The sequence below is a fragment of the Lepidochelys kempii genome, chromosome 11, assembly GCF_965140265.1.
Source record: "Lepidochelys kempii isolate rLepKem1 chromosome 11, rLepKem1.hap2, whole genome shotgun sequence".
Taxonomy (NCBI): domain Eukaryota; kingdom Metazoa; phylum Chordata; order Testudines; family Cheloniidae; genus Lepidochelys; species Lepidochelys kempii.
In genome coordinates, this window is record NC_133266.1 from 16,991,604 (window position 1) to 17,018,692 (window position 27,089).

A 27,089-nucleotide genomic window follows, 5' to 3' on the forward strand; every position below is an offset into this window, starting at 1 on the left:
GAAAATGAATCTCTTTATTAAAGAATCTGGAAAAAATAAAATTAAAATGTGAAAACTGCAGTTCTTGGAACACTGAATACACACACTGCTTGTTTCTGAGTCCTGGCACTTCCAAAGTGGTGAAAGCCTCATATCTTTTTCTTTACATTCATAATTTTGACTCTAGTAAAATACTGGTTTTCAAGCCAACAAATGTTATCTAATGCACTGTTTTAGAATTCCATGTCTCCCTAAAGTGATCTCATCCTTTCCAGTCAATTATTCTCTTTTGCTTTCTATGTTTTAGAATTAACAAGACGTGGGGTGTAGTTATGAAACCAAATTTACTGAAAGGCAGCAGCAGAATTCTTGTTTCTGTTGAGAAGCAGGTTGGATTTCAGAACTATAAAATCAAAGGTAGAAAAAATCTGGTAAAATGTGCTGCCTTGCACTACAGAGCTCTACAAGACTATTCTAACTGTAGGGGAGGCAGACTCTGCTGCTACCATTGTGTTTTAATACAAGGCACCTTTGATGAAAAGGGAAAAATATAGTGGAAACTGTAAAGTTTTCAATTTTTAGTACATTTTCTTGGAGTATTTATATTTGAATTTGTTTCATCGTCAAATGAGAAGTTAGGATTTCCAGCATTTGTTTCCATATTAGCTAGAGGTTAGTAGTTTCAAAACTCAGACTGCATTCCCTTCCCTGCCTCCATATCCTTGTGCTACCACTGTGTGAAAAGTACTCTGATAGATGTGTTCTAATGCTACTGTCACAAGAGAGACTCCATTATTGCTGTTTCTCTATTGAAAGCTTCTCCATAAAGACAGAATCCTCAGATGTCTCTTTAGATCATGTTTTCCTTTAAAAAAAATGTCGATAAGGTAGCGTGATGCAGCGACACATTATATGTAAATATAGAATGATCAGATACCACATTTTGGAACACATTTTGTATTATCTCAAACTGCTTACATTTCTGTCTTTCCTGTGCCATTTACATTCATGAATTTAATTCCCAACATATATCTTCTTAATTACCCTAAAAAGATCCATACATACTTTACTTAAAAATATCTTCTGTAAGAGGAAAGTTACCAAAAATAATGCCTAATATACTATTATGCATTCTTTTTTTTTTTTTTTTTGGTAAAATACAAACAGTCTGATCTCTCTTCTGGGTATTGCCTGCACTAATATGGCTATATTTTTTTAAAAAAAGGAAGAAAAGGGAAAACACAAATGTAGGAACAAAAAAATTCCCATTCTTTCTAAAGATACAAATATCAATGAGAGAACATCTGAAAATTAACAAGTGCCAACAGGTAGAAATAAATACAATCTTACACAATCTTTATCCAATCATATACGGCAATGACTTTGAACCTGTTAAAATATTTGCTACTGGCAGAAAAAGCTGTCGTGCAAAACAGTGAAAAATCAGTACCATTTCCTACCCAGTAAGTGCAAAACTGAGAGACTAAATATTGTATGATTTGTTTCACATGTTTTCTCTTTCTCCCCCTTTGCTCACAGGACTGATTGTTGCCACTCTGGCAATATGTTGGGTTCCAAATCAGATTCGAAGGATCATGGCTGCTGCTAAACCTAAGCAGGACTGGACTGTGCCCTACTTCAGAGCGTATATGATCCTTCTTCCCATTGCAGACACCTTCTTTTACTTCAGTTCTGTGGTAAACCCACTCCTGTACAACATCTCTTCTCAGCAGTTCCGAACCGTATTTCGACAGGTCCTCCGTTGCCATCTGACGATAGAACATGCCAATAAACAGAAGCTTCTGCGAGCCAATTTGAATTCTCGAACCAGCACCGGCCATTTTATGCGTCCATTGATCTTCCTTTCATCTAAGCGCAATTCTTCTAGAAAGAGCCCTGTTTTCTTAAGTACTTTTCAGAATGAGACCAGTCCATCAAAATTGAATCTTGAATCACTGGAGACCAACTTGGAAATAATGCCACTGGAGACTAATTTAGAGTCCAGTCCAGCTGCACAGAATGGCCTTCATGAACATGAAATGTGACTCCGTGTAAGGCAAAGTTAGATGATTAGCAATAAACATAACAAGGAAATTAAAATAACTGAGGATCTAGAAACTGAACAATCAACTATACCTTCTTTGAGTGCTGTTTCTGATGGACTTGTTTCCAGTTGCACAAATGGAGCATGAGTTTGTGCGCCATTTGTTTTTTAAAGTGCACACTAGAAATTCAATCAGACAACTGAATTTATTACTTGCTGACCAAAAGAAAAAAAAACAGGGAGAGGAAGATGGTTCTTGGACCAAACTCTTCTTTAGCAGGGTGGCAGCAAAAGAACAGCGGTGTCTTTGAATAAAGTGGGATATCGGGATATGGAACAAATAATACCAGGACAAAAAAAAATCCTTTAAGTTTAGCAATGCACTGATGATAAAAGAGCCAATTTTAAGAGCAAAATAGTAGTTAATATGCCTGCCTTGGGCACTGTGCCAGAATTCCCCCTCTTCTTGGGCCGGGGTCCATTGCAGAGTGGAGTATTGCAGCAGCTGATACAAACAGAGTTCATTTTCCCTGGGGAGCAGAAAGACTGGTATCCAGCAGAGGCTATGAGACAGGCTGCAGAGGATGCGCAGGACTTGCGATAGAGGATTCCTGTGACACAGAACAAAAGTTACTTAGCTTAATATGAACGTGCTTTTGGTGTATGTTAGAATCCTGTTTGAAGATTCTGACAGACAATTGGGAATGCTGGTTAAAATTTTCAAATCAATATTGGGGATTTAGTCTCATCACTTCCATAAGTTAGAATAACAGATGTGTGACTAAAATCCCTGCATTGCTATGAAAATCTCAGCCATTGTTTTAGATTTGTTTTAATGTTGTAAAATATACAATATGCATTTTAAAGCCATACATTTTACAACCAAAAATGTAATCCGATGGAGTGCCTGTTAAAAGGTTTGAAAAGGAAATCTAGTCAATTTCAAAAGGCACTCGAGTTTCAGATACTTTACTGGCCTGAGTCGTCTGGCACAATTTTTGTAGCTTTAGAATTACTTTTTTTTTTTCCAATGTTTTAAAAATGTTGCTTTTGCTTGTTGCTTTGTGGGGAAAAAATATGCAAAGATGGGTAAGTGACTGACTTTGGGAGGGGGAAATGACTAAACACAAAGCACTGTTCAATGCACAAGGAAAACCAACAAATAGATTTCTCTAGTTTTGTTCAGTTCTTGTTGTTGTTTTAGGAGAGGGTAAAAACAATTTGAAGAGAAATTTTTTTTAAAGTTGAAGGTGTTCGTTTAAAAGCTAGTATCTCGAACTGTTTTTAACGGAATAAAACGCAGTGCACTCTGCATTCTAATGTACACAATCCTAAATTTTAAAAATTTTATAAGGTTGTAAAATAAACAGTTATTACCACTCAATACTTCAAGGGTCTTTCCTTTACGTGATATGACAGAAATTTGGATAGGGCACATAATACAGCCGTGAATCCTTGGGTTTTTTGTTTTTTTTGCCCAATTTACCTGGGGGAAGATTAGGGAGAGGGAGGGGTGGAAGTATAGTAAATGCTTAGTAAGTGTTACATGCATTCAAGATTAATAAAAACCTCATTCCTTTATAGATATCATGAGTAGGATTTTAAAAAGTGCTCATGTCAGTAGGAACAAAGTGAGGCCACTGATGAGTGCTTTTTAAAATCCCACCCATAACCTTTTGATTTTTATGTTCACGCTAATAGGCCAAGACTGCCTGTCTGAGAGGAAAGGGGATGCCCTAGCCAAAGAAGAAAATGCCCCGAACGCGCATTCAACTGCTTACTTCTTAGTTTCTTTACTCTGAAATAACATGCCCACCAGTATAGTGTGTTGGCTTCTAAGTAGGGCTGTTGATTAATCGCAGTTAACTCATGTGATTAACTCAAAAAAATTAATTGTGATTAATCGCAGTTTTAATTGCACTGTTAATAAAATACCAACTGAAATTTATTAAATATTTTGGATGTTTTTCAACATTTTCATATATATTGTATTCTGTTTTGTAATTGAAATCAAAGTGAATATTATTTTTTATTAGAAATATTGCACTGTAAAAATGATAAAAGAAATAGTATTTTTCACCTCATACAAGTACTGTAGTGCAATCTCTTTGTCGTGAAAGTGCAACTTACAAATGTAGGGTTTTTTTTGTTACATAGCTGCACTCAAAAACAAAACAATGTAAAACTTCAGAGCCTACAAGTCCACCCAGTCCTACTTCTTGTTCAGCCAATCGCTAAGACAAACAAGTTTGTTTCCATTTACAGGAGATAATGTTGCCCACTTCTTATTTACAATGTCACCAGAAAGTGAGAAAAGGCATTTGCATGACACTTTCATCGCCGGCATTGCTATACATCCATATGCCCCTTCATGCTTCGGTCACCATTCCAGAGGACATGCTTCCATACTGATGACACTTGTAAAAAAAAATAATGCAGTAATTAAATTTGTCACTGAACTCCTTGGGGGAGAATTGTATATCCCCCTGCTCGGTTTTACCCACATTCTGCCATATATTTCATGTTATAATAGTCTCTGATGATGACCCAGTACATGTTGTTCGTTTTAAGAACACGTTCACTGCAAATTTGAGAAAACACAACGAAGGTACCAATGTGAGATTTCTAAAGATAGCTACAGCACTGGACCCAAGGTTTAAGCATCTGAAGTGCCTTCCAAAATCTGAGAGGGACGAGGTGTGGCGCATGCTTTCAGAAGTCTTAAAAGACCAGTACTTCAATGCGGAAACTACAGAACCCGAATCACCAAAAAAGAAAATCGACCTTTTGCTGGTGGCATCTGACTCAGATAATGAAAACGAACTTGCGTTGGTCTGCACTGCTTTGGATTGTTATTGAGCAGAACCCGTCATCAGCATGTGCGCACGTCCCCTGGAGTGGGGGTTGAAGCATGAAGGGACGTATGAGTCTTTAGCGCATCTGGCATGTAAATATCTTGCGATGCCAGCTACAACAGTGCCATGCAAATGCCTATTCTCCCTTTCAGGTGACATAAACAAGAAGAGGGCAGCATTATCTCCTGCAATTGTAAACAAACTTGTTTTGTCTTAGGGTACGTCTTCACTACCGACTGGATCGGCGGGTAGTGATCTATCTATCAGGGATTGATTTATGGTGTCTTGTCTAGATGCAATAAATCGATCTCCAAATCGACGCCTGTAGTCCACCTCGGCAGGAGGAGTAAGCGGAGTTGATGGGGGAGCCGCCGCCATTGACTCACCACCCTGAGTACAGCCAGATAAGTTGAACTAAGATGCTTCAACTTCAGCTATGTGAATAATGTAGCTGAACTTGTGTATCTTAGTTCGAACCCTGCCCCCAGTGTAGCCCAGGCCTTAGCAATTGGCTGAACAAGAAGTAGGACTGAGTAGACTCGCAGGCTCTAAAATTTTACATTGTTTTGTTTTTGAATGCAGTCTTTCTGTACATAATTCTATATTTGTAGGTTCAACTTTCATGACAAAAATTGCAATACAGTACTTGTATTAGGTGAATTGAAATACTATTTTTTTACAGTGCAAATACTTGTAATCAAAAAAATAAAGTGAGCACTGTACAATTTGCATTCTGTGTTGTAATTGAAATCAATATATTTGAAAATGTAGAAAACATTCAAAAATATTTATATAAATGGTATTCTATTGTTTAACAGTGCAATTAATCACAATTAATTTTTTAATCACTTGACTGCCCTACTTCTAAGAGGTTTTTTTAAAATATTATGCATTAGTCGGTAAAACTCAAAGCACTTTACAAAGGCAAGTAAGTATCAGCATCCCCACTTTCCAGATGATCCACAGAGAGGTGAAGTGACCTGCTAAGGTTCACAGAGCAGGTCAGTGACAGCTGTGGTTAAAATTCAGGTCTCCTATGGAGTTGACCATGCTGCTTCCCAGCACAGAAACTGAAGATGTCAAAGCTGTGTCTCTGGGTTGTTGCTTAGCCTTGCCTACCCAAGGCCCCCTCAGTAATACTAGAATGACAGAATGCTCATTATTAAGCTTTTGTGCTAACCATAATGTACAGTTCTGAAGCATAAACCTTTATGTGTAGATTCATAGATACTAAGGTCAGAAGGGACCATTATGATCATCTAGTCTGACCTCCTGCACAACGCAGGCCACACCAAATAAGCTGACAGGAAAGCACTTAAGTGATACTTAACTTCCACTGACTTGAAAGGAATTAAGCATAGTTTTAAAATTAAATGCCTTCATCTTTAACCCTCTCTAAATCCCGGCCCCTGTGGGTGGGTCACTAATAGTTGTGGGGAAGTTCCTTCTTAGGTGAGCTGAGATAAGGATATGAGGATTCACTGGAAGAATTATGTGCCCACGTACACTATGAATCACAGCTCAACAAGGGCTCCTTGGGGCCGAGCACTAGGAGAGCAGAAGTTTGGGGAGGAGGCCAAAGAGGTGGGGGTGTGGCTTGTGGAAAGCCAGCTATGATATGTAGGTCCACTGGCTAAATCCCCTTTGAACGGGGGGAAGAGAGCAGTGCACTAGTTCTACGGTCTAGTAGAGACCTTAAGCAGTAATAGCTACGGCAGAACAAAGCCATCTTCCCCCCCCCCCACTTGCTGTGAACCTCCCCCAGTGCACAGTCTATTTGGTTTGTGCCCTGGGGGAAATTTCCTATGCTCAGCAATATTGCTTAGAGAGGAAAAGCAGCTGTTGGTCTTTTTTAATCAATTCCCTGCATGTTGCCCCAAAACTGGTACTGTTCTAGTGTTGTGGAACTTTCAGAATCGACGCCAATATAGAGTTATCTACAGAAAATTCTTATCTTCTTATCCTGATCTTAATTAAATCAATGACCTGCTTGGAGCCAAGATTTCACCCACTATGTTGGGTTCATCTTTGACTATTGATGCTGCCATGGTATCTTACCTTAAGGACAGACGTTGATCCACCTTATTTTGGGTAAACTTTGTTAACAAGGGCTTTTTTTTCCTTTCACAAACTGATGTCAAAGTTTGCATTCGGGTGACCCTGGAAATAGACTATTCCGGTCCAGGAGCTCTAACAGTGTTACCCCTGATAGGTTCGTGATGCTGGCATCCCAATGTCTGGGTTGCTTTGTCCAAATTTATTCTCCAGCATTTGAAGGGCAAAAGCCCTGTCCCAGCCTTGCTACTTGCATGGCCATTGCTAGAGCTAATTTTCTCTAGTTCTTGAGAAATCACTGCTTTTGTATAAGAGTTAAATGAGAACAACCATGCTGAGTGTTTCCCATTTCTATTCCAGAAGATCAGACCTCGGTGATGAGTCCTCTTCCTCCTCTGCAGGCTTCTGGCTCATCCAATCATCTCTATTTAGAACATGTCAAGAACATTGAAGCTGATTTTTCCCTGCCTAACTATTAAGCTTCTAGAATGTTAGTAACAGAGGTGCATGATTTTGTTCTGTTTATATATAGTTTTTCTTTCGCTGCTGAGCATTTTTCTTTGACTGAGATGGTTCTCCCCATTTCATGTGATTTGCATCCACAGTGATTTATGGTTTAGGTATCTGATGTGACGGAGCCTCCAAGCCGTGTTGCTTTAACTGAAGGACTGTGTACATTACTGTGAACAGTTTGTTCATAGCCTCAAATGGAAGCATCCTGATTTTCACCAGGGAACTCTGAAGACCTCAATCATGATGATCATATACGCCTACAGCCTTAATTTCAACTGCCATCAATGGCTTTCTTATCTCCAGCATGATTTCAGTTGCATAATAGAGTTCCTGTAAAAACAAACCCTAAATTCCTGCAGGGAAGGTGGAATTTTAAACTCTAGTACTGTAGTTTCATGCACAGATGGAACACATTCATGCTTAAGTAGAACGAATGATCTGACTGGCAATAAAACCTCATTGTAACATTCATCTCTTGTAGTGTCTTCATGATTGTTTCTTCCAATAGAAAATTCCATTCCCCAATGAGTGTTTATTCCCATTTCCAGCTGCAGTAGCAGTAATCTGAATTAGACTCAGATTCTTCTTTAGATAATTAAAACTGTGCAGCATTCTTATAGTTGGGTTTGTGGCAGTTCTTTGGCTTTCTTAGAACTCTCCACATCCAAGATATCTTTTTATAATCAAAAAAGTACAGATGGATCTGCGTTCAAAGGACCTGTTGTTACATAGAAATTATCTGCATTTTCAAGATGACTCTAGGAGTTGTCAGGTAGCAACTCAACTTGCATGGAAAAAGGTTTTTACTGTGGTTGGCATGCTGTAATCCTTCTTCACAAGGTACAATAAAGATAAGCAAGCAGGCTGAAAAATAGGAAAAATTGATGCCAATCGAGGCGATTTACTTTCTTCTTGCTCAACTTCTAGTCAAATACGACTCTTATTTCCCCATACCTTTTTGGTTCAAGTTGGGGCAAAAGCTATGAAGGCCTGAATCACAGAAATCTTAGAGATGGTTATTATAGAAGACTAGCTCATACCTCTTTGGTCCTGGTTTCTTGAGGTAGTAGAATGAATATAGAACAAATGATTGCCTCCAAACTTTGATTCAAGGAAAAATTATAACCCTCCTCCAGAAAGGTTAGTTTCCAGGTCCAACAACACAATAAAATGTAGAGGGGAAAACCCATTCAAACAAACCTTTGCATACATCAATGTTGCATGTACCATTCATATAGTAGACTATGAACTAGTTGGGGGTTTTGGCAATCATGGAATGCCATATGTGGTAATGCAATCTTCTTCTGGTCTCTAGAGCATGGTGTTCCTGTCGTCCTTTCATACAGCAAGGGGAATTTCCACAGGGAGGCTATTTCATGCCCTATACACATCTTAGCCTAACTACATTGCATAAATTGGACTGTCTCCCCTATCACTGAAATAAATGAATGCCTATTATACCACAGTAGCTGCACGACCACATTTTATGACTGAGTAAAGATGCTACTTTTCTTGCCGCAAAATAAGGTAAGCAAAACATGTCTACCCTAAGGACTTCATATGCTGCATATGAAGCACCCAGTGAGCAACATAGAGCAAAAAATATAGTATATTCCAGCTCTGTGGAGGCATTTTTTTAGTACTGCTATTATATTAAAAATAAACTATCAAACACAAGCCAGCATAACAAAAAGTACTTTGCATCTGCAGGAGCACAGAAGGAAGCTTTCTATGTCTTGTTCTTTGCTGTATCACTAGTTTCTGTGGGCCTTTAATGTACCTTTCTTATATTTATTTGTCTGGCACAGCCCAGAATATGCTAGTCTTTTGATACATAATAGAAGTTAAGGCTCCTGCCTAAAGAGCTTATGGCAGACCAGCTCAGTCACAGCATAAAGAAAAGCTCATACTCAATAACAGAAAGTAGCAACAGGACAACCAAAAATTGGGAACCATTCAAGTATAGAAGAAGACCAGTTATAACATTGAATTTAAAACAATCCAGCATTCTACCACCACACAGCATTCTGAGAGCACAGTTGGGCCCAAACGTGTGTTCATTTTAGCCTACTGAATAGCAATGATTCAGAACGGTTTCAAGAAACACAGTGTTAGATTCACAAAGGGGATTAAGCAAAGCAATTCCTAACTTTCAGGTGTGCTGATACCAGTGGAATTCACAAACCCTGAGTTAGGGGCCCATGTGCCCTCTACACTGTGTGGGGAGAATTAGATACCTCAAAATGGGGTCCACAAAACACAGCATGCTGAGCTAGGAGTTGCCTAAACTAGCCAATAGAGTAATAGAGCCCACTGTCAGTAGCAAATGCCAAGGAGAGGGGTGTGTCATGAGCCCTGCCCCTCAAAGGGAATTAGATGCCTAAATCTGGGCTGGATGCTCATTAGCCAAGTGATTAGGACACTCACATGGGATGAGATGCTAAGAGTAACAAGAAGGGTTTCTTCAGGTATATTAGCAACAAGAAGAAAGTCAAGGAAAGTGTGGGCCCCTTACTGAATGAGGGAGGCAACCTAGTGACAGAGGATGTGGAAAAAGCTAATGTACTCAATGCTTTTTTTGCCTCTGTCTTCACGAACAAGGTCCGCTCCCAGACTACTGCACGGGGCAACATAGCATGGGGAGGAGGTGACTAGCCCTCTGTGGAGAAAGAAGTGATTCGGGACTATTTAGAAAAGCTGGATGAGCACAAGTCCATGGGGCCGCATGCGCTGCGCCCGAGAGTGCTAAAGGAGTTGGCGGATGTGATTGCAGAGCCATTGGCCATTATCTTTGAAAACTCATGGCAATCGGGGGGAAGTCCTGGACGACTGGAAGAAGGCTAATGTAGTGCCCATCTTTTAAAAAAGGGAAGATGGAGGATGCTGGGAACTACAGGCCAGTCAGCCTCACCTCAGTTCCTGGAATAATCATGGAGCAGGTCCTCAAGGAATCAATTCTGAAGCACCTAGAGGAGAGGAAAGTGATCAGGAACAGTCAGCATGGATTCACCAAGGGCAAGTCAGGCCTGACTAATCTAATTGCCTTCTATGATGAGATAACTGGCTCTGTGGATGAGGGGAAAGCAGTGGACGTGTTGTTCCTTGACTTTAGCAAAGCTTTTGACATGGTCTCCCACAGTCAAGTTAAAGAAGTATGGGCGGGATGAATGGACTATAAGGTGGATAGAAAGTTGGCTAGATTGTCGGGCTCAACGGGTAGTGATCAATGGCTCCATGTCTAGTTGGCAGCTGGTATCAAGTGGAGTGACCCAGGGGTCGGTCCTCGGGCCGGTTTTGTTCAATATCTTCATAAATGATCTGGAGGATGGTGTGGATTGCACCCTCAGCAAGTTTGCAGATGACACTAAACTGGGAGGAGTGGTAGATATGCTGGAGGGTAGGGATAGGATACAGAGGGCCCTAGACAAATCGGAGGATTGGGCCAAAAGAAATCTGATGAGGTTCAACAAGGACAAGTGCAGAGTCCTGCACTTAGGACGGAAGAATCCCATGCACTGCTACGGCCTAGGGACCGAATGGCTCGGCAGCAGTTCTGCAGAAAAGGACCTAGGGGTTTCAGTGGACGAGAAGCTGCATATGAGTCAACGGTGTGCTGTTGTTGCCAAGAAGGCCAATGGCATTTTGGGATGTATAAGTAGGGTCATTGCCAGCAGATCAAGGGACGTGATCGTTCCCCTCTATTCAACATTGGTGAGGCCTCATCTGGAGTACTGTGTCCAGTCTTGGGCCCCACATTGCAAGAAGGATGTGGAAAAATTGGAAAACGTCCAGCGGAGGGCAACAACAATGATTAGGGGACTGGAACACATGAGGAGAGGTTGAGGGAACTGGGATTGTTTAATCTGCGGAAGAGAAGAATGAAGGGGGATTTGATAGCTGCTTTCAACTTCCTGAAAGGGGGTTCCAGAGAGGATGGATCTAGACTGTTCTCAATGGTATCAGAAGACAGAACAAGGAGTAATGGTCTCAAGTTGCAGTGGGGGAGGTTTAGGGTGGATATTAGGAAAAACTTTTTCACTAGGCGGGTGGTGAAACACTGGAATGCGTTACCTAGGGAGGTGGTGGAATCTCCTTCCTTAGAAATGTTAAAGGTCAGGCTTAACAAAGCTCAGGCTGGGATGATTTAGTTTGGGATTGGTCCTGCTTTGAGCAGGGCATTGGACTAGATGACCGCCTGAGGTCCTTTCCAACCCTGATATTCTATGTAAGAGATCCTGATTTAATTTCCCCTTCTGCCTGATGAGAAGGGGCATCCATCACTCAGGTGAGTGCCCTAACCATTGGACTACGGGCTAATCTGATGTGGAGCTCTTCGGCTGAAGCTGTTTCACGGTTATAAATAATTAAATAGCCATTGGGTCAGAGAGAGGAAGCATGAAATAACTATAGTCCAGTGATTAGAGCACCCATGTTTAAATCCCGGCTCATTAAACAGAAGAAGGACTGAAACTGGGGTCTCCCAGATGAATGCTGTAACCACTAGGCTGATGGGTATACAGGAGAGGCTCTTTCCCTCCTTCCCCAGCAAGAAGGCTGTTCTACGCAGAGTTAGGCAGGCACTGAGCACACCTACCTGATCAGGTGCTGCATGGTAATGCCTAATTTGAGAATCCTGCAGGGGCTTCGGCAATAGTTAGATATGCAGGCACCTGTCTAAGATGCAGTGTGCATGCCCAGCGGCTGGAATCTAGGCATCTAAGGCACTTTTACAGGAAACATTTTTGGTACTTAAAGAATTTATGCAGAAACTGATACATCAAAACTTAGATGGCAGCTGAGTGAGGGGTTTGTAAATGCCAGTGGTGACTAAACACTGGTCTTAGGCACCTGAAGTGGGAGTTTGTGGTCTTAAGTCCCTTTGGGAATGTGGCCTAAAAACAAAGATGAAATGGCCCTAGATTAAATATGTCCTAAAAGAGACACTTCTATCATTCCAATTCATGTTTTGCATCATAATGTTTCTGATTGCTGGGCTATCAAATAGTATAGTATAAAAACTTCTCCATGGCCCGAGATAACTATTCCTCCAATAGGCTTTTGTAAAGAAAAGAAGACACAAGGAAGCAACACATGGAAAGTTGCTGCCATATTCTTGCATTTGGTGCTTACCAAAAAGGCTGCAAATTAGTTACTGCTTCAGTCAAGCTCATCTGAATCAGCTGCACGCGCACACACTGTGTGAAACCGGTAATAATAATTAGCCTCACTTTAATGACGCACATTCATGATTAATTAAGTCTGTCTTGGATGTTATTGCATTTGTTCATAAAGACAAGATTTAACACAGTGTATACAAGTTGATAAAGCATTCTTCTGTCACCTTTGTTATACCAGCCTCCTAAATGGCCTCACCTCTTGTTCCTCTGAATTTTTTAATTTTGGGGGTCTTGGGAAATCTGTACGGTCATGCTTTTTTGAAGCACTCAGGCTTGATGTCTTGTCTTTCTACCTACACTTTCTCTGCAGTTTTAACTGTATATATGGTATTCTTTAGTTCTTGCCCTACATTGCGTGACCCCTGCTAAACAGCTCCTGCGTTTCAGCCTAGTGTCGGCTGCATTTCGGAATATACAACTCTTGAGTAATTATTGCAGTAAATATTGGTCTTCCATAGCCTAGCTAAGTGCCCTAACCACTGGGCTATGGAGTCAATGTCCCGCTCTGACCTACTGACCATTTAAGTAATGTATGTAAAGTGAAACAACTTCCACAGGCAAGACCCTGCCCACACTAGCCATAGCACTCACTAGGAGACTGTCTTCAGGTCCCTGCTTTGCTCACGTAGAATGCAGATTTACACTAGGTATTAAGGGAGCCCATCACCATATCCTAAGTAAGTGCTCTACCTGCAGGCCCAATGGGTATGAAGGCCCTACTGCCGGAGTGGTTCTTGAAAAAGGGCCGAACTGGCTTAGGCCCTGAACGCCAGGAGACAGTCCATGACTGTGACTTTCGAGTGGGGGGAGTTAGGCATCCAAGATCCTTTGAGGGCTGGGTTTAGGCAGCTCCCTGCTCAGTGTACTGACTTCTGTGAATCTCTTTTTTAGACACCTAACTCTCCCCATGCATTGTATAGGGACCCTGGGCACCTAAGTCAGGGTGATGAATTCCATTCGATGGCAGGGAACCTAAAAGATAGGCATAGCAACACTCAGCCTATGCACCCCCTCCTTGTGAATCTCACCCTTCTTGTAATGCCAGAATAATTAAATATAATCTTTGATGTATATCATTTAATTAAATATGATTTTTGATTTATTTGAAATATAGGACTTGAGTTCAGATTTTTTGATACATCCACAGATGGTCAAAAACAGACTACAAAGCCACAAAAGGATTAGGGTATAGGATTATCTTGTTCTAGTGGAGGATCTGGTACAGATTAATTAGGACAGCCTTTGCAACAGACTAAGTGGCTTTGACATGTGCCTTTTCCTCCACTCACTAGATTGTAAAGCTAAGTGTAACACCAACAAACCCTGGTCATCAGCGGGAGCGATCGAACCTGGGATCTCTGAAGCTTAGTGCATGATTCTCTGCTGCATGAGCTAAAAGCCACATGCCACTTAGTCAAGGCTGTAGCAGACTCATTACTCTCTAGGTGGTTTAAGTGCCACTGGAAGAGGACAGAACACCACACCCAGCAGGTATTAGTCACATAAGCATCCCTGTTTATCTAGTATTTGTTCACAGGATTCATTATGCAGCGATTTGATGCCACAAGTCTTTTTGAGATTTTGCTCTCCGATTTATAGAAAAAGTCTTTATGAATATTTGATCCAATAAGGTCCTACACGTATTAGAATGTGACGCATCTTGCAGGTGGAAAAGGAATGTTTCCTTGCATTATGCTTTGAAAAAGAAATCATGTATTCAAAACTTGCTTATGTGGAACTAGACTAATATTCAAGAAGCTGAAGTTGTTACAATAACTTCATATGAAAGACTCAAACCTGTGCTCTTGTTTTGTTTCTAATAAAGAATAACCTGCTTGGAAGAGATGAAAACTGGGCATGCTTTTAATTTTACACACAGGCTCTTTAAATTGTGCTGTTTCATTTTAAACTAATTTTGCTGTCCCTACTCTCTCAAAACTCACACTGAAGTTAATTAGGTTTCAATAACAATTGTACTTATGTACTACCTTCCATGAGAGAATCTCAAAGTGATTTAATAAACGTCTAATTAATCTTCACTATATTTAATTGTGATCCTCAATTTATAAGGAGGCACCTGAGGCACGAGGGTAAATGATCTGAAGTGTGCAGCATAACCAGAGACAGAACTCAACTCTTCTATCGCCAAGACCTATGCTTTAGAACCAAGGCCCTGCATCCCCCCTTTCATTACACTCGTAAGGATTCCAGAATTGGACCCTATAAATATATTAAGGAGCAAGTATATCCATGACAATTAGATTCTGAGATAGTGTAGTATAGTTATGAAAACTACATCCATTTTCTTAGTGTTTTCTTCCTACGAGCTTGCATGACTTGAGTGTTAATTTGGATTAAGGCAGGGTATGAATTTAAAGAGCAATAGCTATTTCTGAATAACTCCAAGTGTGGACACTCATTCCAGACTTATTCTTGACTGTGTCCTGAATAACTCCGGGTGTAGACAAGCACTAAATAGTTCTTCATATACAATTTCAATTTATGCTTAGAATGATTGCAGCAACAATTTTAAAAATTCTTTTAATCACGGCCTTGGTTTTTAAATCCTTTGGGCAAATACAGTAATAGGTGGTTTTGAACAACACATCTTTTTTAAAAAAGATGCTTGATTACCTGCTTTCTGACCTCTCTGCCATGACCATGTCATGTAGGGCTGAAAGTGTTCTTAGATGAAAACAGGATAATTGCTGGATACAGTGAACAAGGGACTGGATTACTGTGATTTATTTTACAATACTGAAGAAGAACATGGCATCAAATTGTGCCTTCCAATTATGGCACTGGAAGTCTAAAGCAAAACATGCTTGTTAATATTGTTTTAAATAATGACCCAGGAAAATCCATCCTATTGCTTGCAGCTTCACAAAGCACAAGTGAGGCATTAAACTACTAAAAATATGCATTGATTATCAAAGTCTAAGAGCAGCATCTGGTTTTTCTGTATTACCAGACAGTTTTTTTTTTTAGTAAATGCCAAGTATGGATTAAAAACGATTGCATTCCAGTCAAACCTCAGCTTTCATTTTCCAATCTTAACCTTTTATTTTCTGCTGTTGTATCTATTTCGTCTTTACAATTTGCTGTGCACTAGCAGTAAAGTAGTAAATTGTACAACTTTTCAAGTACAGTTGGCTTGTGCAGTTGTCAGCTGTCCTTTCTTTCTACATGGTAGGGAAGTGTCATGGATATTGAGATCAAAATGTATTCCAGTTTCCAGTACTGGACATTTACTCAGGCTTCTGACCTTTCAGCATCAGACTTTAGTATTTTACTTGCAGGTATTGATTATAGTAGTAATTCCCTGAAATGAATTAGGGAGCCATAGTCCTTATGCTATTTTGAGTGTTAAATCGCCCCAATCCTGCAAACATTTACACACATAAATAACTTTACGCATGTGAATAGTCCACATATTTTTCAAGAGCCTTATTGAGTTCAGTGCATCTATTTGCATGTGTACAGCTATTTGCCAGTATACATATTTGCAGGACTGGGGCTAACGTCGTCAGCTCTTGCAAGTTTAACATAGAAACCTACATTCAAGTCTTGATGGAATAAAGAAGGACCTAATTTATTAGTATTTTGTTGTTTAAAGTATATATTTATGGTTTAAATCTAAATATATATTCTGCTATTGATTTTGGATATTTAACACTTTAGAACCCGATCCTGCTGTCCTTGACTTCAATGTGAGCAGGATGAGGCCATTGGTTTGGGGGTTTTAAAATGATTTTTAGTTCACATTGAAAGTGTCACTGGTAATACCATCATTAGAACGCCACGTACTATGGATGCAGCATTTGTGATTACTCTCAATTTCGCCAACGGATGCTATAAAACGAAAATAACTATATTGTTGTAATTAAATATACTTGCTTGTGTTTAGCTCCCCAGGAGTTAGAGAAAAATCTGGGCAGGTCACTGGAAATTGTTTTTGAAATTCAAATTCATTTATATGTGAAATGTGGGGCATGATATCGTACTCGATAAGGGACAGAGTTCAGAGATACCAGCCTATGGGCACCATATCCTATCATTGTACACATATTTTTCAGACAAGCCCAGAAATAGAAAAACATAAAAAGCTATTGTCCATGTCCTGTGAGAAATGAAATTCACTGGACCAGATATCACAACCTCCTTAAAATAATACAACACTTCATCACTTTTGCGTTTGGATCCTTTTCATGGTTTTCAAGTCATCAACTACTTGAAGTCCACAACTAGCTCCACCATTACTTTACTGTATTTAAAACACACACACACACAAAGCAATTTATTATAAACTCTCCATGCTTTCATCTTATCTAATGCACTTAATTCAGTTTATCTCCTGCTTGTTTTGTAGTGTTGTAGGTAACTGACAGAAAGCGATTTATTAATAAGAGAACATGCCCTACAGTTTCGGCATCTGAAAACAGTTTCTGAATGGTAATATATCCACCCCTCGAAGTTTACAGCATATAGTGAAAGTTAATGACATATACTATAATTCTTTTATTCATATGCAAGCTTTTATTCACACCCCAACAAAAAGCATCCAGGTGTTGTGAATATTGGTTACTATGCTTTGATTCTGTTCAGCATCTAACAGTGCAGAACAAGATGCTATTTGCTAACAATGTCATGCACTAAGTTACTTTATACACTTGAAAAATACTAATAAAATATATTGTCTTAAGTGTTATATTAGTTTTGAAAATGATCAAAATAGATATGTGCATCTCTTCATTCCCCTCCTTATTCCCAACTCCACTGAGTTATTAAAACAAAAAGACTTTTGACATTGTTCTTAAACAAAAAATAAAACCCACAACAGAAAAAACAACCCCCACACCCTGAATTGGTACATATTCCTTTCTGTAAATTTTTAAGTGATAAAGATGAAGTTGAAGATTTATAGCTATTATCTATAAAACCGTAATGTCTAGAGAGATTCCGAAGGTGTTAAACTTTGTTGGCTATGGTAATCTTTTGTCAATAAATATATGCAGGGCACACTGTCCCCTTGATGCCAATGTGTAACTGCTGCTTGAGTCAATGGGAGTTATGCGGTAACAGAAATCTGTCAATCTGCCTGAGGCATCACGTGATCAGGCTGAGGCCACAGGATCATTAAGGGAGGAGATGATGTAACACACCAAGTGCCTAAATTTTAAAAGTTTATTGATAAAATAATAAAACAACAGCGGAGAGTGATGGGTGCTCCCTACATCACTCAGAGGAAGGAAGAAAGCGTTAGTGCTCCAGCCCTAACCCACTTTCATACTCGCACACATTCTACCTGAGGCTGGCCAAGCCTGGGTGTAATGTGAGCAGAAGAGAAGGAAGGGTGGACGGGAGTTCTGTCCTGGGCCCAGGTTGTCCCGGGGTCCGCTATGATCTCCGAATTACTCCAGCTCTCAGGAGGCTTTTAAGTCCTGGTTTCCTTTGGGGGTGTTCCATTCCGTGACCTCTGTTTCTGGTGCTCTTGTGGCAGTCCAAACCGGCTTTCTGTGGTGGTCTTCGCTTTACCAAAACACAACGGCTCCAGGGACGTGAAGCTCTGCTCCCCCCCCCCATTGTCTCGCCTGTGTTTTCCATCTCTGCAGCCCTGGTTCAGTGTACTTTTTCTTTCTCATGGCTGGCTGTGGCTGGGTGAGATAATTTTTCATCTAGCGCCGTGACCTTGGACTGGGGCCAGCTCTTATCATCGGACTGAGCTTGCTAGCTGCAGTGTTGAGTTAACCCATTCTCTGCTTTTTTTCTCCTTCCCTCTTTGGCCTCTTGTAGCCTGAAAATGAATCTTCTACTCCCCACTCACACTTTTGACCCTCCCCAAAATGCTTTGCGATGCTTGCAACAGCGTTAGCAACATGCAGTGCTGATCTGCCTTCCCCAGGGGAACCCCTGAGGTTGTGACAGTTATGCATGTGCAGGAGAGGAGTATATACTTGTTTAGCCCTTAAGAACGACATATATGGTGCAACTTGAATGTGGCAGCAAAGAAATCAGAGGTGAAGGTGTTAATGTAGGACTAGTTGTGGTAGAAGTTTAACATCTGCTTCTCTCTGCTTCATAAAAGGAGGGAGTTGGAAATCAGTATCATGAGGATCCTTAGAAACAGCAATTAAAATTCACCAGTGAAATGATTATCATGTTCCTAGGCACTACTTTAAGTACAATTACAGGAATTGCTTTAATTATACTGCAGTATTCTATACAAGTGCATGCATGGGAAATGCCACTGTAAATTGAAAAAAAAAAAAAAGAGAGAACCTTTTATTGCAGGTGTATTGAATTGATGAGGTTGTAGGTGACTTCATTTACAGGGAAACTTTATAAATAACCTAATTTTCTCTAGATAGCGAGATGAGTTTTTAGAAACTTTTTTTGGAATGCCTATTGCAAAACTCTTTTTGCCTTTTGCCAAACGGCATTTCTAATGCAGATACTCGGTGAATGGTAACAGAGATGGTGAAAAAAAGATTTACAAGCTACATAACAGAGGAGTAGTAAGAGCATGAAGCCTTGTTTTAAAAATTCAATAGCCTGTTACAGCTACTGAGCATTGAGATAGTCTAAGAATTTTACATTTTCCAACTCTGTCCTTTGATTTTTCTCCCGTCACACTTGGTTTCCGTCTACTCTGTTCATTTTCTGGGTTTATTCTATTTTTAAAAACACCGTTATTTATAGTGATAAGAAATTGCCTTGTACCATTTTTTGATGATGGTTGTACGGTTTTCTCCATTTGGAGATAGATTGGGTTCTGTATTTGCTGCATTTCTGTATCTTTCTGCAGACTATGGGCCTGATCCAAAGCCCATCAAAGTCAGTGGAAAGACCAACTCCCCTTGCATTCAGTGGGTTTTGCATCAAGTCCCAAGTGGTCAGGTCACTCGTCACCAATAGAAGAAAAGTTGTATTTCTTAGAATTTGTTTTATTTAAATATAACAAACACACGAATAGCCGAAACATCAGTCCAAAGAAGAGAAGTGTGCATTTAGGTTTCTTTGTTCTTGTATTCACTTTCACTCTGACAAGCAGCAGCTTTGTAGATTCAGTGCTCAAAAATCAGCAAAAAAAAATAAATAATAATAATAAAAAAAAATCAGTTACCAATGTTTTCCTGAAATAGTTGCAAATGGAATTAATATAATGAAGAACGCTTCTCATTCATCAAACATTTCATCTATGTAATCTGCTTGCAAACATCAGCTGCTTCTTCAGCTAGAAGGCTAACCTTAAAAACCTATCCCTTATGTTAATTTCTATGGCACCAAAAGTATTTGATATGGGCTTCAGTGCCTCCTCCAGAGCTCACAGTTCTTCCCTATAAAGAAGAGAAGTATTGATGCTTTTTAAAAACTAGGTTACGTAATTAGTTGGCAAAGTGCATTCCTTGTAGTGAAATATGGTTCTTTTGCATCTCCCGTTGGAAGCCATCTCCCATTACTACCTAAAACTTAGTCTTGAAAAATGCATAAATAATGGTACTGAAACTTGGAACATTTTTGTCATTTACTTCATGAGGTCTCCAATTCTGTACATTTTGGATGGGTTATCTAGGTTCTATTGTAATACAAACTGATATAATAAGAGAACATGTGTGTTGGGGGGCGGGTGGGAGAAGAGGGTATATTCGCTCAGTATAGTCGCCCATCTTGGTACATGCTTAACTGCTTCCCCCACCCAAATACATCCCACTTTTATTATTATTGTTTTAATTAGGAAATAGACTATTTGTGACATTAGTCGAACCATCTGATTGGTACTGCTTAAGTTGATCTGATTTAAATATGAATGATTTCAATATCTATTTTGAAAATCCAAGATACTCATAACTGTGCTTTTTTAACTTGGATTTTTGTAAAATTTCATATTTTACATAGGATTGTTAGAATGTCTTGTGTAGGGATGAAATACATTTCAGAAAACTGGTTCTAGACCCAAATTCTGCGAATGCTTTGACTGAGTAGAGTAAGGTTTAAAACATAGCTTAAGCTTCACTTTACCTTAATTAAACACGAATGGTTTGTCTTGACTAAAGTAAGGCTTAAGAAGTATTTACAATATAAATGAACAAAGCTTAGAATTGCAGTTCTCCTTTGTATTATTGAGGAGAGAGCTTAGTATAGAAATAAAATTGAACCACTGAACTGTCATTGTTAAACTTAATGACCACTAACAAATATGTAAGAAAATAGCCATTGCCTACATGCTCATGAGTAAAATGTATACAAGCATGTAAATCAGTGACCCCCTTGACTGCAAAATAGACAACTAGATTAATGTATGTTGCATAGGACGGGTGACAAGGTTCATTAGGTTACTGATTCAGACCATGAACTTTATCTCAATATACTGCATTTAACTTTTAAATAAGGTTTAGGAGAACATGAAACATTTTGCTTACTGACAGAGCTATATTTTACTAGAGGCAGAATTTGGCTAGCCTATAAAAATTAAATTATACTCCTTTTACTGTATCGAGTCGAGGAAAAAACTAATTACAAGATCACACTGACAAGTAAATGCAAATGCATATTCTTTATATACTGGGTTAAAATTCAAACTCAAATATTATTATAAAATGAAAATCAATATTTGAAATACTTTTCAGTTTTCAATGATAAGCACATAAAACTGAGTTTTAAAATGGCCTGATAAAATAAAGGTTGAATTATTAAATGAATTTTTTGAGAATGAGCCATTTTATTTTACACACATTTAAACAAGAAAAAACCCCAATAAGAGATGATTTACTGAATCCTCCTTGCTTTACTACCACCCTTTTCTCGAACTGACTGAGGAAATAGGAAAGAAGCTTAACTTGTACTGCAAATCTCACTCAATTTGGAATAGTTAAGTTAAAAATAAAATTTACTTCTTTACGGGAACTTGTAACTCTCTAACTTAAAACTAATAAGAACTGCATTTACAGAACAAAGCCAAATAAGACTGAACTGTAGTCTGCTATGCACTGCATGATAGGTATCTATGGGAAAATTCAAACGTCAGTCCAGAGACTTTCATTATAGGCAATGTAATATTGCCCAGGTAAAAAAATAGAACATTTCATAAAAATGTTTCTCTACCTTTATTTAGTCTATTGCAAACCAGTTTCTTTGTAATGGTGAAGACAAGTTTATGCAGCCATATATTTTTAATACCCAATCACAATCATTCATATTTTCAATATAACATAGTCACAAAAGCTTAATCAACCAGTTTGCAAACTCAGTTGTTAATCTGATTTTTTTTAATCTGAACAAGTCAGTTGTACATACATGCTATGTGAGTGGCTTCCACTTAAATCTTTTGGATACCTATACACTTAAGTAAACCATTCCTTGTGTAAGGAGGTCTGACTGCAAACACTTCTTTGTCTAACATTCATCCGGAAAACAAGATTACAGATGTTTCTTTGAAGGCTGTTATAGTTTGAAATTGTACATTAGAATAAAAATATTGTGCAAAGGGAAGGGGATAAAAGGAAAGAAAGTAGCAAGAGTTAAATTAGGATAATTTACATGTTTTACTGGGAGGGATCTGATTTGACTATATAGGATTTTTATAGCACTCCACATCATTCATTCAAACCTATTTAAAAGCTTATAGAATATTTGGGGTGCATGTGACAAAGCCTTCAAACTGCATTTCAAATATTTGTCTAAAATTATGCATAGGTTCAAAGCACCTCACAACCCATAACTGTCTCAAACCTCCACCATCTTCTCTGAGTAAATACTCCTTTCTTGAAAGAAGATACTGTGTTTGAAATAAAGAGAAAAACGTGTTTTTACCCAAAATATGTTCACATTTTAAAGTTGAATTCTCTTACTGAATGGCGACTAATCTTCCCTTAAGTATATATCTTTTTCTGTCTGTTCAGAACAAATCCCAAATACTTTACAAAGTAGTTATAAGTGCAGTACTGTGTGTATGGTGTTATCTGTATTGAGGACAAATGCCAACAATGCATTCTCTATTTACTAAAGAGGCAATTTTACCACTTTCTCATGATTTGCAGGGCGTTAATCTATGGTTAGCTGTAAGATCAGAGTTGCTGATAAATACCTTGGTAAATATCATTTAGGTCTGTAGAAGATTTTAATAGTATTAATCATTTTTGTTTATGTGGAAACATTTCAAGTCCTGTAGCTATACTTATATTTCCCATTAACAGAGGGAATCTGGTATTGTTGGAAGGAGACAGGCTGTGGCTTTATTTGCATAAACACCCAAACAGTCCTATATACCATCCTTAATCAACAGGCATGTATAAATTGTTGCCCTCAGCTGTGAGCCACTATATCCATCCAAGATCCTTTCCCTCCAAACCAGTGGTACTACATACTCCCATCTATGTACATCTTCTGGATTCCTGCCTCTTGTAGATGAGTTTTTCAATCGGAAACACCACTCATCAGTGTGCAGATCATATCTAATTTGAGGAACTCCTGAGAGCCAGTACTATCCTAACTCCTTCTGCCCCTGCAAACATCACAGGTGGAGGCTATGATAGGAGCAGGAGGCTATATGAAATAGCAAACAGCCAAACACTTTTCCTCTAGCACAGAGCCCAACCCAAAAGTCTCTGATAAAGCTGGAACGTTTAATCCAGTTAGATGACTATGATGGGTCCTGAAGTTTAACATACAAAACACCTGCTCCCAAAATCTCTAAAAATATCTTGAAGTATTTGATGTAATGGATTGATTTACAGCCCAGCCCAGAGATGATTTAGGGAGAAAAGAACAAACATGGCTGGCTTCCTCTTGAAAATATTAGTGATCTTTGAATAAAAAACTAAAAGCAGTGCACTGTATTCTAAAATTAATTAGAGCAGTGACAGAACCCCTAAAGAATTTTCAGAGATAACATCCATATGCCCAATACATTCTTTCAGCCATGCCCACTTGAATTCCAATATCTTTCCCTGCTCACTGTCTTCTGGATGAAATCCCATAGCTCAGCTTCCTATCCCACGCGATCAACCTTTACTTTATGTGAATTGCTGGAGTAAATAAAGAAAAGAAGGAATTACTAATTTAATGCACTTTTCCTCCATCTCTTGGGAAAGGCCCAACTAATTAACTATAATGAGATTAAACTAACTTGTTATTAATTTTCCAGTGCTGTGAAACTAAATTTGACCATAAGACCATATTTTAACATCTTTATTAACATTTGTCTTGTAAGTTTCAATATTTTCCATTTTAAAGGAAAATTATTAACCTAAAGTATCTGAAAAATACAATAAATTTGAGATAACAAATTTGGTAATAATATAATATGCCTTAAGCTAAAAATTCATAGTAGAGAAAAATGAACAAATGCAGCTAAGAGCACCAAACAATACCAAATAAACCTGGAAGAGTGTAATTATTAAGTTCTTACCAGAACTTTTTTCCATTACTTCTTTCTGGCACATGTCTTGAACATTCACTGTGCAGTTCACAATGAACTCTGGAGCAGAGCAGTCATTATTTAGCTGGAATTCTTCACACTGGTAACACTGTATTTGCAGACCAATTCCTGGAACAGACAGAGTTTTGCTCAGAATAGATCTGCATATGCCAAAAATGCTACTTATTTTTTCTTCACTCTGCTGTTCCTATCTATTTACCAGCAAAGCAAAAATATGGGTTTTGTCAAAAGATTTGTCTACAACTCTGGCCCATTTAGCTGAGGCTACTCCTTATAGGATCATAGAATATCAGGGTTGGAAGGGACCTCGGGGGGTGGGGGGGGTGTCACATCTAGTCCAACCCCCTGCTCAAAGCAGGACCAATCCCCAATATTTGTCCCAGATCCCAAACGGCCCCCTGAAGGATTGAACTCACAACCCTAGGTTTAGCAGGTGAATGCTCAAACCACTGAGCTATCGCTCTCCCCTCATAATTACCCAGATTCTTATAATTAGCTAACTAGGTACAAACGGGGAGTCTACATCAGCGAAGCAATCCCTAGCCAGCTACTCAACTTTTTTGAATTATCCGAATTCCCTGGGGAGCAACAGCAAACGCTGCAGCCAGCAGGGGGCAGAGTACAAAGAACAGGACTGAAACAAAACTGATACCACTTACCCACCGACCCGGCACTCTCAGCTCCCCCTCTACCGAGCTGGAGTCCCCTTAAAGCAGTGGGATAAGCACTATCCGTGCTTGGGGGACAGTATCCGGGCTAACAGATGCGCTTCAGCTCTTATCTGTGCCGTCGGGTTTACTTAACTACTAATTAATTACAAATGATTTAATTACTATTTTGCCATGCACAATTACAGCTGCAAAGCCGTCTTCGCTTCCCTCTTTTATCATGTAAATTAGGTCCTTCTCCAACACGAAGTGCAGGAAACTGTCACAGGCCCTCCATGCTGGGCGGGGGGCGGGCACTGCTCGAGGTGAGCCGCTTCTCCACTACGTCGTCACCCAGAGGAGCTGTCCCCGGGCATGTCAGGGAACTGGGCGCTGCACGAAGAGAGCCCGGCTGTTCCCTATGCAGCTCGCTGGGGACCCCTGGCAGAGCTGGTCCCTTGTGCATCTCACAGGGAGCAGCAAAATGCCAGCGGGGACCCCGAGCCTGGCTGACGATGCCGATTCAGTTCACACCGGCGCTGCTCCCAGGACGGAGGCTGGTCGAAGGGACCCAGACCTGAGCTGAGCGATGCTGTTCTCCAGGCAATCGCCCACAGACGCTGGCCTCAGCCAGTGTTAGGATCGCGGGGACAGGGAGGCGAGCGCTGCGCAGGGACCTGGCTCAGTGCTGGAGACTGCGCTCAGCGAGCGATGCCCCACAGCTGAGCTGATCCTCGCGCACCCGCCGGCGAGAGGAGCCGGGCTGGTGCATTGCCCGGGGGAGGGCGGCCAGCGGGGCACGGGCTGGGCAGAGGCTCCCCTCGGGAGCGCTGGGCGCAGTGCCGGGGGAAGGGGCCGCCCCGCCAGCAGCTGTTGAATAGCAGCGCGAACTTTGCAGAGTGGCGGGGAGCGGGTGGCAGCGGGGAGCTGCTGCGGGCGCCGGCCGGGAGAGCGGCGCGGGAAGCGGCAGGTGCAAGAGCCGGGCGCTGCCGGCGCCGCGCCCTGCCCCGGCCCCCCAGGGGCGCGCTGCCCCGCGTCGCCTACCTGGAGCCAGGACCAATCCCCAGAAAGTTGCCGCGCCGAAGAGGAGCCACATCCTCGTGGAGCCGGGGCCCCGGGCTGCGCGGCGCCCGCCGCGGCGCATCAGAAGCAGCCGGGCAGCAGAGGCGCGGTGCCGCCGAGCCTCTTCCCCGCACCGCTGCGGCGAGCAGCTCCCGGAGCCCGCATCGCCCTCCCGGCTCCGCGCTCCCTCCAGCCTCCAGGAGTTGGGAGCGGAGACTGGCCGGCGCTGGGGGAGAGTCGGCGAGAGAAAAGTCTCCCTCTGCCCCCCCCCTCCCTCGCACCATGTGACAGGGGAGGGGAGAGGGACCCCTCCCGGCACACTCGGGGAAGGGAGAAAGTTCGTGGGGGTGGGGGAGGGAGGGAGACCCCCCCCTTTCCTCCCCTCCCCCCGCCGCCTCCGGCCAGGCAGTAAAGCTGGGCGGGCTTCCCAAGTTAACCCAGCCGCCCCTCTCCCGGGGCTCCCTCGCCTGCTCCCAGTGTGTGGGGTGGGGGGTCGCTGGCGAGCCGAGACCCTCCCTCCCCAAGGCGGTGGGGGCTCAGGCGCTGAGCTACTGCTACACAGTGGCCGGTGAGTCGGGCTCTGCCCCTAACCCCATCCCGGGCTGCGGGGCTTTGTCCGTGCACGGCAGCCCGACGCGGTCTGGGAAGGGTAGGGAGAGCCCCCCCCCCCCCTCCGGTGTGTGTCTGCAGGCAGGGCTCTGTCCTTAACCGGCACGCACCTCCCGGGCCGGCAGGGGCCGAAGGGCTCCCCACACAGCGGGGACCCGTGGGGACAGACGGGCGGGCAGTGACCCCGACCCTGCCCGGGCGGAGCGGTCACGAACCTTCAGCGTCTCACCCCCAACTCTTCCCCCGGCATGGGGGAGGGTACCTGTGTGTGGGGGGGGGCCTCGATCCCTAAGTTACCTAGGGGTGAGAGTATGAGCCGGGGGGGGGGTCTGACTGTAACCCTTTATGTGGGGGGGGGGGGGGCTCTGACCTTATCCACCCACCTGTGTGTCTTGGGTGGGGCTGACCCTAAACCCCCAGTGTGTGTGTGGTGTGTGTGGGGGGGGTTAACTCTAACCTCCCCTAGTGTGTATTGGGGGAAGGGGCTGTAGAAGGCGCTGCCCTTAACCCCCCCCCAACCTGTGTTTTAACGGAGGGGGCGGCGCGCTGCCCTTAACCCATCCACGTGTGTGTGGGAGGAAGGGGCGCCTCTGCGCTGTTTGCAGGGACGCTCCCCCGCCGCAGGGCGTTGGTCCGGGTTAGTCTCGCCCTCGCTAATGGCCCGGGGGGCACACAGCAGCGTGCCCGTCGAGAAGGTGCAGGAGGCCTCGG

At 41.5% G+C, this 27,089-nt stretch overlaps 2 protein-coding genes across 4 annotated transcripts in view; one reads left to right on the top strand and one right to left on the bottom strand.

Moving 5' to 3' along the window:
- Positions 1–3,407, top strand: part of GPR39 (G protein-coupled receptor 39) — a 125,649-nt gene extending 122,242 nt beyond the window's left edge. Inside the window, exon 2 of one of the 2 annotated variants that reach the window (XR_012154212.1) lies at positions 1,519–1,606. Coding sequence is in view for 1 of the 2 variants with exons in the window: in XM_073305271.1 (XP_073161372.1) it covers positions 1,519–2,024 (506 nt within the window). In the remaining variant the exon portion in view is untranslated. Of the gene's footprint in view, positions 1–1,518 lie in introns of both variants that reach the window. The other variant, XM_073305271.1, reaches the window with a different exon arrangement.
- LYPD1 (LY6/PLAUR domain containing 1) lies at positions 1–26,045 on the bottom strand. Of its 2 annotated transcripts, XM_073305273.1 has the most exons (3): positions 25,752–26,045; positions 24,031–24,168; positions 1–2,634 (listed from the first exon to the last, which is right to left on the bottom strand). In XM_073305273.1, the coding sequence occupies exons 1-3, from the start codon at positions 25,849–25,851 to the stop codon at positions 2,396–2,398; spliced, it is 477 nt and encodes a 158-aa protein (XP_073161374.1). In that variant the 5' UTR covers positions 25,852–26,045; the 3' UTR covers positions 1–2,395. The 2 variants fall into 2 exon arrangements, 1 of the variants encoding a protein (XP_073161374.1); XR_012154213.1 differs by lacking the exons at positions 1–2,634; positions 25,752–26,045 and adding an exon at positions 24,720–25,563 and having other exon boundaries at positions 24,097–24,168.
- Positions 26,046–27,089: the final 1,044 nt, after the last annotated feature.